General features: G+C 39.0%; 1 protein-coding gene across 2 annotated transcripts in view; it reads left to right on the forward strand.

Moving 5' to 3' along the window:
- Window positions 1-229: 229 nt before the first annotated feature.
- LOC122065084 (cyclin-H1-1) overlaps window positions 230-14,185 on the forward strand; it is an 18,575-nt gene continuing 4,619 nt past the window's right edge. For both annotated transcript variants that reach the window (XM_042628876.1, XM_042628877.1), the window contains exons 1-9: window positions 230-660; window positions 916-966; window positions 2,505-2,583; window positions 2,677-2,795; window positions 2,876-2,949; window positions 3,298-3,418; window positions 3,523-3,591; window positions 4,574-4,615; window positions 13,834-13,911. In XM_042628876.1, the coding sequence (XP_042484810.1) occupies window positions 601-660; window positions 916-966; window positions 2,505-2,583; window positions 2,677-2,795; window positions 2,876-2,949; window positions 3,298-3,418; window positions 3,523-3,591; window positions 4,574-4,615; window positions 13,834-13,911 (693 nt within the window). In that variant the 5' untranslated portion in view covers window positions 230-600. The remainder of the gene's footprint in view (window positions 661-915; window positions 967-2,504; window positions 2,584-2,676; window positions 2,796-2,875; window positions 2,950-3,297; window positions 3,419-3,522; window positions 3,592-4,573; window positions 4,616-13,833; window positions 13,912-14,185) is intronic.

Genomic DNA, 14,185 nt, shown 5'->3' on the forward strand with positions numbered 1-14,185 from the left:
AGACAAAACTTGTAAATGATTTGGTTCAAACCATGTTTTAAACTTATCAATTTAAAAAATATATAATAGTTTTTATTTAAAATATACGGTTAACATAGGTATTTAAAAAGAGCAAGGAAGGGAGAGACGTAAAAATTAAAAAATAAGGGAGTATTGGTAACAAAACGTAAAAAATAGGAGAATTTTAATAAATATAGTGTTGGGGAGTGATAGTAAATTCCATTTGTTCATTCATTCAAAGAGGAAGAACCGAAGAAGAAGAGAGAGAAGGAACTTCCACATTGCAGATTGCTCATATAGAGATTACTCTCTATACTGAAGTGCCCGTCTGGAGGGTAAAGTATCCTCTCCAAGAACAACGACCCTTCGTCTAGAGAACCCTCCCAGCCCTTGGATGGTCGTCGGAAGGGGAGTTGGACGGGGCAGTCGTTGGAGAGGAGCCGGGTTGTTGGCTCATAGGCTTTTTACATTGCACGGAGTTCACACTTTTGGAGTTTCGACGTTTACTCATACTCCACAAAGAAGTTACTCCTGCAATAGCTATTGACAGTTCTCCATCCTGCTCGGTTTAGGCCCTTATACACAGAATTTCAAGTCGCCATGGCTGATTTCCAGACCTCTACGCATCGAGCCAAGTGGATTTTCACTCCAGCCGATCTTGTAATGCAATCTCCTATCATCCTCATTTCAATTTTATGATTTCTGTTCTCAGCAGTTTCAGTTCTTTGTTAATATAGGAAAGGATAAAAGTTTTGAAAAATAAAGGATATTTTTTTTTTTTGGGCGCACCTTTTGGTAGAGCTTGACGTTAGTGTTTCACATCTTCGAGCGGTAATTTTCAGTTAATATGATTAAACTTAAAAAAATTATCTTTGTTCATTCTAATTTGAAATTCAACCGTGAATTTGAATTTAGATGGAAAAATACAAAGCTACGAATCAAAGAGCTAGAAAAACCCTGGAGCAGGTACTGCATTCACCTGGGTTCTTGTTATTCCTTTATTTTTCTTGTTAGTTTTACTTAATTTTACTTGTCACCGTGTTTCCTGTCTTATGTTTATTCAGTTTGGACTATTTATTTGCTCACTATAACCATAAGCTATTTTTCAGTAAATGCTTATTTTGATGAAGCTTATTTGTGCATTTTCTACCCCCAATTTTTTGAAATTTCTATGGGTGTACTTTTATTGCATTCTCTTCATTATAGAAATTGCTCATATTCTTTCCTATTTGCTGGATGGGTTTCTGAGTAAGAGTACATTACTGATACAGATGTTTCTTATATGTTTTGGAGAAATTTTATTTACTGTGTTTAGCTTAGGGTTGTGAACAAGCCAAGTCTTAACCAGCTCGTCTCAGGCTCGGGCTTGTGATGAGCCTTGATCTTTACCTTAGGCTTGGCTCCTTGATCTGTCTATCTGAATGATTCAGCTCAACCGTCAACAAGCAACTAATCTTAAATTCAAGGTTCATACCTAAATAATTTGTAGAGAAGATTTGAGATTTTGATAAATGATCTAAACTCCCAGATTGTTGAAAGGTTTTGAAAATGCCAAATTAGGGGAAGAAACAACAGTCCCTAGATCCATGGCCTTTCTTGTGATGATATAGTTAATAGAAAATCTAGAAGTTGGGTGAAAATGCAGAGAGAAACTTTCCACATTTCTTCATGTGGGAGGAGGAAGAGAATCTTATCAAAGCTCTGTGTGGAGATATTCCACTCTTTGTTTTTTCACCCTTAGTTTTGAAGATATTCACTGCAATAGATATGCGTAGATTGGGTCTGAGACTCCATACATATTGGGGAGGATGATAGCATAAGGGCTAGGCTTTCATTCTCTTGTTTATATTCCTCTTAATTTCAAAAAGAGTCCTAATGAGTTCTTAAAATGAACATTGGATGCAGCTACTATAATCAACAAACATGAGTGTGCAACTCGCCTGCAACAATATATGTGATATTGAAAGTGGCCAAGCCTAGAATGAGCTGAATCAAAGCTATCTTGAATCATGCTTATTGAATAAAATGGACTGGCATTAGGCTGAGGCTCATTTTGTGAGGTGTGAATTAAGATCAACCTTAGCTTATGGCAATCTGAGCTCATGAATCAGCTTTTGTAAACTATATTTGAAAGGCCCAGTTAAATCATCTTATATAAGTACTCCCTGATAGAATCTGAAATTAAGGCATTTCTGATAGAAACCCAAGCTGGGGGTATTGGGACCATGGTTCGAAATTTTGGTCGAAATATACCAAATTATTTATGTTTTGACGTTGGTTGAAATGAAATGAGTGTCAACCCAGTAGACATGCAAAATTTTGTTCGGTTGAATCTCAACCCTACTATCACAACATGCTAGACACCGTAGGGAAGGCTGGGGAGCGAGTGAAGGGGCCCATTACTTCGCTTGACACTCCCTAGAACCCCTTTTAGTTATTACTGCAAATATTTTCGTGGTCTTCCCCACCGTATAGCTTACATATGTTTTCTATTGCTTCTGAAGTATGGAGCAACACGTATGGAAGTAGATATTGATGGGTCATTGTCTTATCCACAAGCTCAAATTGATGCAAAAGATAATGGTAAATGTGGTTTTAAATTTTGAGACTTTTTCCCCTAGTTTAAGATGAATATTTCCTAAAATTTCTAATACGATTTAACATATTTGCACCTAGCTGAGAAGCACTCCCTTCCAAAGGCACTTAATATTGAGGAAGAGCAACTTATGCGGGTGTTCTATGAGCATAAGATTCAAGAAGTATGTGGAGCCTTTGGATTTCCACATAAAATTCAGGTGTGTGATTTTTCCTTATAAATCAGAGACCATATAATTGGGCTTCATCATCCTTCCTTGAAGTAAAATTGGCCTTGCAGGCGACAGCAATCACATACTTTAAAAGGTTTTATTTGCAATGGTCCGTCATGGAGCATCACCCAAAGCACATAATGTAAGATTTGATTTTGGTATTTTTCATTTTCTTGGAATTTTTATTCTTTAAAACACAGACAATGACAATGATTGCACAGACTACTGTGAAAGCATGATGATCATGCACTAGAACCAATATTTGTAAATATACGTGCAAACAAAACAAGATCTTAAAACGACATCTAAGATTGGGAAGACACTGGATGCACTTATACATGAATATGTGCTAGAGTTTGTTTTTTCTCAGGCTATCGCCTATCTCTCATTGGCGACCTACTGGGGATTGCCCTTACATGTTACATTACTATTCCTTATTGTTGTTCAACATTTCATTCATGAAACTGAAAATGACTTTTTAGTTGTGCAGGTTAACCTGCATTTATGCATCATGTAAAATAGAAGAAAACCATGTATCTGCAGAGGAGCTTGGTAAGGGGATTCAACAGGATCATCAAATGATTCTCAATAATGAGATGATAGTTCTACAGGCATGGATATGCTTCACATGCTGCTGTTATGTCTCTTTTGCTGATTTTTTAATCATTGTCTTAATGAAGTTTTTGGTTATTTTATATTTCTGGTTGAGATGCAGAGCCTGGGATTTGATCTTATTGTTTATGCACCATATCGGTCACTTGAAGGTTTTGTTGATGATATGGAGGTCAGTTAGGGCATTATTCATTTAGTGGATGACTGCATTTGCGCTAGTTTATATGGTTGGTGTCCTAATGGAGGAATCCTATCATGGGGTTCACTCAAGGTTTAAGATCTTGCCCTAGCCCCCATCTCGCTGATCCAAAGAAGAGAGATCGAGATCTCGCCGTGATCATATATTTTTTCCCGGTTGACTTGGTGGTTGGTCTTGGTGGCCATATGGTCTTTGTAGCCCCTGAAACTTGGTTTTTACCCTATTTTAGGCCTTCCAAACACTATGAAAACATCATTTTTTTTAAATCAAACCTAAAATGGTACTTTGATTTCGTACCCTATGTAAGTAATCTCCGACTCTTCAGACCCTGGCTAGTATGGTCTATTCCACATTCCACAATAAACTCATGACACAACAGAATCATAGGGATTTAAAAGACATCATAGATAATTACTTAATTGCTTAACAATTAACATCAATGACTGATGAGTCACATTCACATACGTTGAAAATTAAAGTAACTCCAAATGTGGATGATGAGGTAATATTCTCTACTCTTTAAGCTTCAATGAGTAGGAATGGAGATCCTCAAGAAAAAGCACCAAAATCCTTGCTCCTTAGTGTTTTTTCTTCAAAAAAGTAGAGAGAGAGAGGCGAGATATAGATGAGATTTGGCGAGATCTTGGTGAGATTTGGCGAGATCTTGGCAAGATTTGGCAAGATCTCGAGATCTCGATTGAGTTTTTGTACAATTTATAATCGCACATCTCGTCTCGCCTTTTTGAAAAAAACGAGATATTAGCGGAGATCTTAAATCATGGGTTCACCCTGTGGTATTTTCACACAACAAAAGATATTTCTAAGAGGAAAACTGTAGATTCTCCTATTGCAGTAGGATTTTCTTTTGATTAGTTATTTGTTCACATAACGTGTCTATTCATCAACTTCCATTGTACTTTTTCTGCATTCTGTAATATCTTCGGTGGTTCATAAGGAGTTTTGCCAAGCAAAGGACGACCAGCTGCAAAAGTTGAAGGTAATTGTTGCTTTCATTCTCCATATTGTTGTTTCTAAATTATTGTCCTTTATGTTATGCTTTGCTCTTCTCATGTGTTTGGGTTTTTTTTTTTTTTTTTTTTTTTTCATTTATCCTTTGGGGGTTATTTTGGAGTCACATTCTGCATACCAAAGGCTCTGCTAACGAGCTGAAGACCTTTGCATATGCAAAGCCATATTTAATTTGAACTTGTATGTGAGCCAAGTAAAATGTGTGTCATATATTCCACCATCCAAACAACCGTAAGAAGATAAAATATATAGACAAAACCACCTAAGCTGCATCTACAAATGAAGATGCGAGCTAGGTCAACTAGTAGGGTCTATGGCTTGTCATGGTAGAAACCTTGGGTTGAGTCTCACATTCATCCTCCTCTTTTCCTGTATTTTACCCATAGTTCAGAAACTTGTTTCGGTAGGCCATTTCGAAATGCACCGAAGCGGGCGAAATTTCGCCGAAACAACATAGTTTTTACCAGACTGTTTCGGTTGGCCATTTTGCTGGCAAACGTCTATAATAGACTCTGATACTTCGGGGAAACCTTTTTCTTATCCTTTATAAACATATGCAAACCTTAATATAGCAAAAAAAGGTCACACAAAGTGGTGGTTTCGATTTGCACTAGGTTGGCAATATTTGTCTTGAACCCTATTTTTTTGGGTGAATAATAATTCATGACCAAAGAGGAAAAAAGAATATGTAGAAATCTCAAAAGGGAAAGGGAGAGACGAGGGCAAGGGAGAAGAAAAATATGGGGGAGATACAACAAGCCGCAAGGGTAACGGAAGTAAAAAGTTGCTGGGGTTGAAGGATGGAAGGGGGAAGACCCCAGGATCATAGTTATCAAGGAGAGAAGGCGACCAAGGCGATGGTGGATGATAAAAAATCAAGGTGACACCAACAAGGCGATGCCTTGATAACTATGTCAATGAGACAATAGTGAATCTGTTCCTTGGGGAATCCCTTACAGGGCCGGGAGGGGCAATAGTAGCAAGCTTGGAGCTATCATCAAAGAAGATGATTTTCCAAATATGATTGAGAGACTTCCATCTACGAAGATTTCGCTCCATCCAAATGTGGTTGATAGAAGCACAAAAGGCAAGTTTGCTAGTGACATGACCTCTAAACGTCATGTCAACCCTGATCCATTACCCTTGAAGGGGAGGACTCTTCTCATAGAGGGCCAGCAGCAGCAGCAGCAGCAGCAGCGAAGGACAAGTTTCCAAACATGTCAATCCATATACATCGCCTTGAACCCTATTTTATACCATTGTTTTAGTACTAGAAGACAGAAAAGGCAAGTGAAACAAGTAAATTATGCAACCATGAATGAAGAAACATAATATTCATCAATTATGAAGTTTGTTCTCACTACTTGATAGCTAATTCTTCCAACCCTAGCTTAGTGATTGAGTGCTTTTTCAACCCTAGCTTCAATGGAATTACTCTGATTTGCAACTGGCATCTATTGACCTAGTAGAAATTGCATCCTCCCCTCACTCTCAAATAGAAGAGAAGGGTGCTTTCGCATTCAACCATTTCGGGCATAAGGGCTATAGTCAAAGTACATGAGACGTCCCAACTCCCAACAATACAGGTGAGCATGGTGATAAATGAGTACAAAGTGGACCCCCTTAGGCCATCCTAATGGCAAAAATCTTTATAGTTGTCATAACATCTAGGAGAACCAAGGTGTTGGAGGGGGTCCAGACGCAAAGAGACACCACCTAGGAAACCAAGGTGTCTAGATGCCTAGGCGACACCTTGACAACCATGGATATTTGTAACTATGATGTGGAGGATCGAGTCCACTCATGGACCAATGGTGTTGACGTGCATAATAAATGCATGCCACGTCAAGTGTGCCAGAAGAAATGCTCAAAGTCCTCCATTGCTGCCCTGTAAATGTCCTCATCTACATACTAGAGGTAAGTAATCCTAGTGCATGAGTCATCATAATGTGAAGAACCAACCACTATGATTGGATGGTGTAGCCATCACATACGGCGGGTAGGCTAGGTAAGAGAAGAGGTCGTCCACAAAGGACGATCCAGTCTGTGACTGTGAGTGGACGTCATACTCAAAAGCTCTGGGAACGGATAAAAAAGACGTATGCTGCCCCACTCCAATGAAACCACTATGGCTGTCATCATATGCACTAAACTCCAAATGTCTCTCTCTTTGGGTTTGGCAAAGGATGGTGTGCCCACTTCCTTTGCTATCCCTTATACTCATTCCTTCGACAATGCTAGAGCATATAGTCAATTTGCTTATCTGGTCGGAACCAGAAACAAGGCACGTGAGGAGGATGGACATGCACTGTGGTCCATATCCTGTGTGGCATGATCAAACTAGGTCTCCCCGGTGCAAGGTTTAAGATCTTTACCTCACCCCTAATCTTGCTAAAGCCAAAAAAGGAGATCTGGCAAGATCTTGTATTTTTTTCCCGGTCGACTTGGTGGTTGGTCTCGGTGGCCATATGGTCTTTGTAGCCCCTAAAACTTTGCCATTTACCCTATTTTAGGCCTTATAAACATAGTGGAAACATCAGTTTTGTTAAAATCAAACCTAAAATGGTACTTTGACTTCATACCCTATGTAAGTAGCCTCCAACTTTTCAGACCCTAGGCTAGTATGCTCTATTCTACAATCCATATCCCACACATGACACATCTAATAGTTTAAGAAGTTAGAACTCAAATAATCAATTTAAAAAGTGTAAATAATCATAAGAATTTAAAAGACATTATAGATAATTACTTAATTGTTTAACATTTAACATTGATGATTGATGAGTCACATTCACATACATTGAAATAACATAAGATAAGCTACATAACTACATATGTATGGTACATATTACATAACACATGTAGATACATTACATGTAGTGTAGAAATGAAGTTTGGCAAGCAAAAGCACCAAAATCCCATCAACAACGTGTTTTTTCTTCAAAGTGTAGCGAGAAAGGCGAGTTCTGAGCTTTTTCTTGACGAGATGGGGTTGAGATTTGGCCTTTTTAACATGTGGTTTGGTTTGGTTCAAGCAAAACCAACTCGAACCAAGTTATTTGGCGAGATCTCAAGATCTCGGTCAAGATATGATTGATTTTGTGTATCGCATGTCATTTTGTCACGGAAAATCCAAAAATAGAGATATTAAGGAGATCTTAATGAGATCTTAAACCATGCCCCAGTGAATCGAATCAGCTCTGGGGTTACCTCTCGCTCCTCCTGTGCGTGGTCATACTGCTCTCAAAGTTCAACATGTCTATCATCACCCATCACCACCACCATCATCATCGTCAATGCCATCATCTCTACAAATAGACAGTGACCGTGTATGAGTGTGAACATTGGAATGGGACCAGTCAGGATCTTCCTCATCATCCCTACTAGGTGCGGGTTCAAATGGTCGGGATGTCTGTGAGTGTATGCTTTCCTCTATAGCCATAAAGTCCTCCACATTAGCAGCCATCTAATTGGCTATTTGGGGTCTATGCCTACTCCTAGCCTGATCACTGACTCACCTCTTTTTCATCATCCACTCCACTAAGGAATCCTCATCCCTGACTCCACCTTAAAAATAACTCTTTATATTTTTTTTTTCAAAAAAATATTGACCAATACAACAAAAGCAAATATGGTACAACATAATAAGCCTCGTATGAGCTTCAAAACACATTAAAGTTACTTTTATAATTTTTTATATATTTTTCAAACCAAAACAGAATATTTTTCTTTTCTTTTTTGAATATTTGAATATTTCATATTTTTGAAAATTTAAAAAATATTTACCAGCAGAAAAAATTCCAACTCTGTGAGGCCGTAGATCGGCCAAATGTGTCTTAACACACACACACACACACACACACACACACACACACACACACACATATATATATATATATATAATATATCTAAGCCCCATCTAGTTTATATCAACCGTATTTTTATTTTTCACATTTTTGGTGTAGGAAAGTGCATTTTTGAAACCATAAGAATAAAAAAATATATAAACAGAAAAAATTTCCGATACCGTGAGGTTGTAGATCGGCCTCTAATGTCTGATGTATAAAAATTTCATCATCAACCATTGCATATTTATGAAGTTTTTTTCAGCAAAAAATTACCTTTGGGACTGATGTGGAAACCCCAGCAGCGTATTCCAGCAGTATGATGAGGGTGAGGTGGCAAAAATCTACGCAAAGGAGGTTTTTCTTCTTTTCCTAGGTGAAAGAACTGAAAAAGATGATTTCAACCAGAACTTGCAAAAGAAGGTATTTAAGTGAAGTCGAAAGTGTCGTTTTGCCGAAATGACACGAAACAGGTCGAAATTTTGGCGAGATTTAGACTTGATTCTATCCCCAAATACCTCAAATGCATGTATATGAAATCAATTTTGTTACCTGCATTAACTGATCGGAATCTCTATTCTCTAACTAAATCACGAGTCAAAGGAGGACCAGGAAAAAAAGGATGAATGTTGAAAGTTAAACTGATAGGGCTTGAACTTTGTTGAGTACCTTTAAATGAGTTCAGTAGTGGTGTAAGAGGACCAGCTGAACAACCATTATCAAGTATTGATATCATGCCAAACCTTCGCTGCAACCCCTTTCCAGTCACCTCTTGGAAGAAACATCAATAGTCGCAAAGACAACCTCAGCAAACTGTGATCTTAAAAAAAAATTGGTTTTATTATGATTTTTGGAATTTAAATTATGACTGATGGTGGTCATTTTTATGGATGATTGAGCAAGTTACATGATTCCATCCACACCTTACTCCATCCCGGAGTGGAAAAGCAATTTGGCAGGGGAGAGTCGTGGAAATTCAATTGGTTTGCAATATTCGGCTTGATAGGGTTATTGAATTAATAACAAAGCACAACAATCAATTCATGCTTTTACTGGGAATCATATTTGAAGCTTCAAACTTAATATATCATGACAGTGGCTCCCCAGCCTCTGAATATATCACATTTCCACAAAGTTGGACTTGGGTGACTTCTCAGTCAACATGGTGCAACTCAGATATACGTAATACAAATGCTGTTTAGAATATAGTGCTGGATGTTTTGTAATGATACTTTCCAGTCAAGGGGCTATATGTAATTCTTCATGAGTCCTTAGTTGTCATTAGGTTATTGTCCTTTAACTCCTTATTTGTAATTGCTTTAAGTTTATATTATAAATAAACATGCTTCCCTAATGGTTAGACTTATCTAGTCTAGCCGTACTGTCATGGATAAGTTTTCCTTGGGTCCATAACTGCCCATGTGGTGCCTTAGCCAACGGTTGACCAAGGCCAGCCTAACACCATCCAAGTTATCTTAACATTCACCCAAACTGTCTCCACAGTAGTTGATGGGATGTGGCTTGTGTATAAGCTACAACATTATGCCAAGGTTCGCTCGACCTAGGCCACACTGTCACTTCATCCCATTGCCTCTGAGAACTCACCCACCACATCACAACAAGAGTTCCCTGCAAAGGACATGTCCACCCAAATCCACTCTCTATCGAAAAGGAGGATTCTTCTTTTATTGGCCAACCCTTGGATAGGATGCCTTTCCAAATAGAGGAAGAGAATGGGTACTCGAAGAAGAGGTGCTCTATGCCTTCTGTGGCATTCCAATAGATGCAACAGGTAGGGCGACTAAAATATTGTGCTCAATGAGGAAGGATTGTGTAGGGAGGCAGTGGGAGAAGACCTTCAAGGTGGTGAAGCTATGATGGGGAAATACCTTATGAGCCAAACCAGATTGCGCCTGACTTTAATGGAACCACGAGCCCTGATAAGATCCCTAGCAGACTTGGCTGACCCAAAGAATAGGTTGAAGACGAAAAGATATATCCACTACCAGAGGGCCTTCTGCAGATACTTGGAAGGGCATCCCAAATGGCAAAAAGGATGGTGGGGGGAAAGAAGGGGGGGGGGGCTCATCAAACTGGATGATGTCCAAAACCATATCCAACCTACTGAAACTGGAACTGTAGATAGCTCTATCTCCCACTGAGTGAAGATGGACCCCAAGCGGGTGCCAGTGGTCCAACCAGAACCTCATGGAGATACCACATCAATCTGGGAAGTAATAAAACCAAGTATGAGAGGCATGAGTTTCAGAATCTTTCTCCAAACCTAGGAGACATAACAGGGAGGAATGACGGTCCAAATGGAGTCATTGTGGAGGAGGCAGGAAGAGACCCAATCAATCCAAATGCTCTTCCTCCTAGCTGCTAGCTTCCAAATAAGCTTAAGAATACCTGCTTTATTGACATCTTTGATTCTTCTTAAGCCAAGGCCCCCTTCATCCCTGGGAAGGCAAATAGATGACTAATTGATCGGGCAAAGGGATCTGGAAGATTCACACCAGCACACCTCTTCCAAAGAAAGGCTCTCATTTGAAATAATAGACTGTGGAAGACCAAAAATACCGGACCAGTATATGTAGGATGGCTGAAGCACAGATCTGATAAACTCAATATGGCTGAAATAGTAAAGGAGCTTACCCTTCTAAAGCTGGAGCCCCTTACGCAAGAGATCAAGGATAGGTAAGAAATGATGAGCAGTCAACCTGGAGGGGATCAAAGGAAGGCCCAAATACTTGACTGGGAGACTACCCAATGAAGACTCGAACCTCTCTTTCACGCTAGACTTGACATCTTCGGGAACCCCAGCTAGTAGCAAGAGGGATTTGAAGAGGTTAATGTGTAGGCCTGACATACTTTCAAAATTGCTCAAGTAGGATAAAATGGTCTCAACCGAAGATATATTTGCTTTGAATAAGATCATGAGGTCATCAGCAGAGGCAAGATGGGAGATCTTTAGAGCCTTGCATTTGGACTTGGAGGAGATAAGATGATTTTGGCTTTTCACAGTGCTCCACTCTAGGGATCAAGGGAGATGTTATATATGAATTGACAATGAGTTGGTGGGCAGCGTCTATTTGCAACGTATGGTTGTATGGACAAAGGAGCACCATCCTCAATGTTTTTGGGGAGCATCACACCCCTCCACCCCCACCCCTACCCCCACCCCCATCCCCATCCCCATCCCCATCCATTTTCATCTTTTCTATACCACTGCAGGTTTTTCCAGGGCATCTTGGTTTTGGAGTAGTTAAAATAAAATATATTACCATTTATTTTCCCAGTCATTATAGAAACATATGAGTATATGACAAAATCTTCATGTTGTATTGAACTCGAGGTTTAAATTACCAGCAGTAAGTAAAAATTTTACAAATGGTCCATTAGGGCTATTTGCCATCCAGAGGTAAACAATATTAGAACCAGGACAGTATAAATACAAAAGAGAAGCAAATAAAACTCTTTTGATTTCTCAATGTAGAGAGAAGACCTTACCTTTCCCCAGGAAAAGGGTACTTGGAAAGTGCTGTGCTCCCTATGAACTCATGGAGCAATAATAGATACCCATTATAAAAAAAAAAAGGATATGTAAACGACTGTTCGGATAATCCAGTAATCCAATTTGAGTTTCTGCTTCAGCAGCCATCCAAGAATGGGGACAATTTATGTTAGTATACACATTTTCGTTAATCTTAGAATAGGATGCGTTTTCCACTATCTGTCTTATGGTTCGGGGACTCCCAAACCGCATATTCTGGAGATTTATTTCTTTTTGTCATCAACTTTGCTAATGGAGTAGGACTCAGGGGATTCTACTTTTAAGTTTGAATCATAGGTTTATGTTGATTCAACAAAGCTTATCATCTCATTGAGATAGATAATGCAACATAAATGTAAGAATCCACACATTTTCAGCTCTTCATCCATCCTATGAGACACAACAACTGACTTTTGAGAGATGGATCTGCCGAAAATACGCTAGTTCACCAGCAATCAAATTTGAAGCCTTGCCACCCAGTCTTTTCTAATCACTTGGCACATTCAGGTCCCTTCCTCTTGCTGTCTCTGCTGGAATGGTACCGAAGATGTTGACCATATTTTCTTCTACGGTTTAGAAGAAGATTCTTAATCATTGGTGGTCTTCGAGAAAAAGAGTGCTCCCTCTGAGTAGAGAATGGATCTGGGTTGCTATGACTTATGCTGGTTCTTCCATTTGTGGCATTGTTGGAAAGCTCGCCTTTTACGTCACCATCAACCATATCTAGATGGAGAGAAATTTCGTAGATGGACCTCTAACTCTCGTTCTTGACAAGATTTGGAATGCCATCTATGTTGATGTCTCCTCCAAGATAGTTTCTCTGCGCTCCCGCACTGTCAGTAATACCCCAAGGAACAGGCTTATTGTTGTATCCTGGGGCCCTTTCCCCCCTTGTAATCCCCCTTGGTTCCCTTTGGTTTGTTGCTTTTGTGATTAGTCTTGGTTCCCACCCCATGGCCTTTTGGGTTTGTTCCATCTAGGTTTTCTCTCCCCCCCCCTCTCTCTCTCTCTCTCTCTCTCTCTCTCTCTCTCTCTCTCTCTCTCTTTCATCCCCTTGTATATTCTTGTTCCTCTTGGTAATGAATTTATTTATTCATCCAAAAGAAAAAAATGCATACTTGGTGTCGTCAGGAGCAAGTGTAAGGAAGCACCAAGTTGCCAGACCAAGCACAGAGAAGATGAGGAGAGGTGACTGACGAGTGCGCTCAAACAACAGCATCTGGAGGAGATTATAACTTTTCCTTTTTGAACGATTTTCAGTTCCACAAAAATTGAAGAAGAAAAAAAAAATGGAACTATGTAAATTGAAATAATGAACTTCCCTACGGATCTCAAAATGTAGAATTGGGGGTCTGAATTTTGTGATCCAATTCTGGATGGAATTGGGCAGGATTCCTTTTCCATCCATCCGAACAAGGATAATTTCAATTCCACAGATTTGGAAATCACGTGGATAGTATTGAAATATTGAACAACTCAGTATGAGTAAATAGGCAGATAGTGATCAAATTTTTCTAGCTGTAGGTCAGTTGTGTTTCTGACCTATTGATCTTCAGAGAATCTATATAATACTATAGTTTGATGTGTGTCGTGTTAGTCAGGATATATTTCTTTGGTTCAAAGCATTGGACTCTCGGATGCAGTTTTGATAGCATGAAGCCTTGGGTTTCTAATGCACATCACCATATGGGTTGTACATCTATCTGTTTCCTTGTGCATGATACATATGAATTTGAAAATGTGAGCTTTCAAGATTGTTCTCAGCTCAGCATTTCAATTTAATTTCAGGATTTGCAAGTAACTTCAAAATTGGAAGCAGATAAAATGATGCTCACTGATGTGCCACTTCTCTTCCCTCCGGGCCAGGTATTCTCTGTTGATCTGACTTCTTGTGCACATTACTTGCAACTGTTGAAGTTCGTCCATATTGTTTCTTCGATTTGTATTAAGAATATGATGGAACAAATTCATATATAACAACCATTTTTGAACATAGTGGCATGACCATATGGTTTATAAATAATGTTCAGTTTCTGCTTCTTTCTTTAGTTTGTCTTTATAAATTATGTTATTTATTTATTGTATGTGGCTTGCTTTATATTATGTTTCTGAAAAACACTTTTTTTTTTGGGGGGGGGGG

Source organism: Macadamia integrifolia, unplaced genomic scaffold (assembly GCF_013358625.1).
Source record: "Macadamia integrifolia cultivar HAES 741 unplaced genomic scaffold, SCU_Mint_v3 scaffold1877, whole genome shotgun sequence".
In the NCBI taxonomy this organism is placed as follows: Eukaryota; Viridiplantae; Streptophyta; class Magnoliopsida; order Proteales; family Proteaceae; genus Macadamia; species Macadamia integrifolia.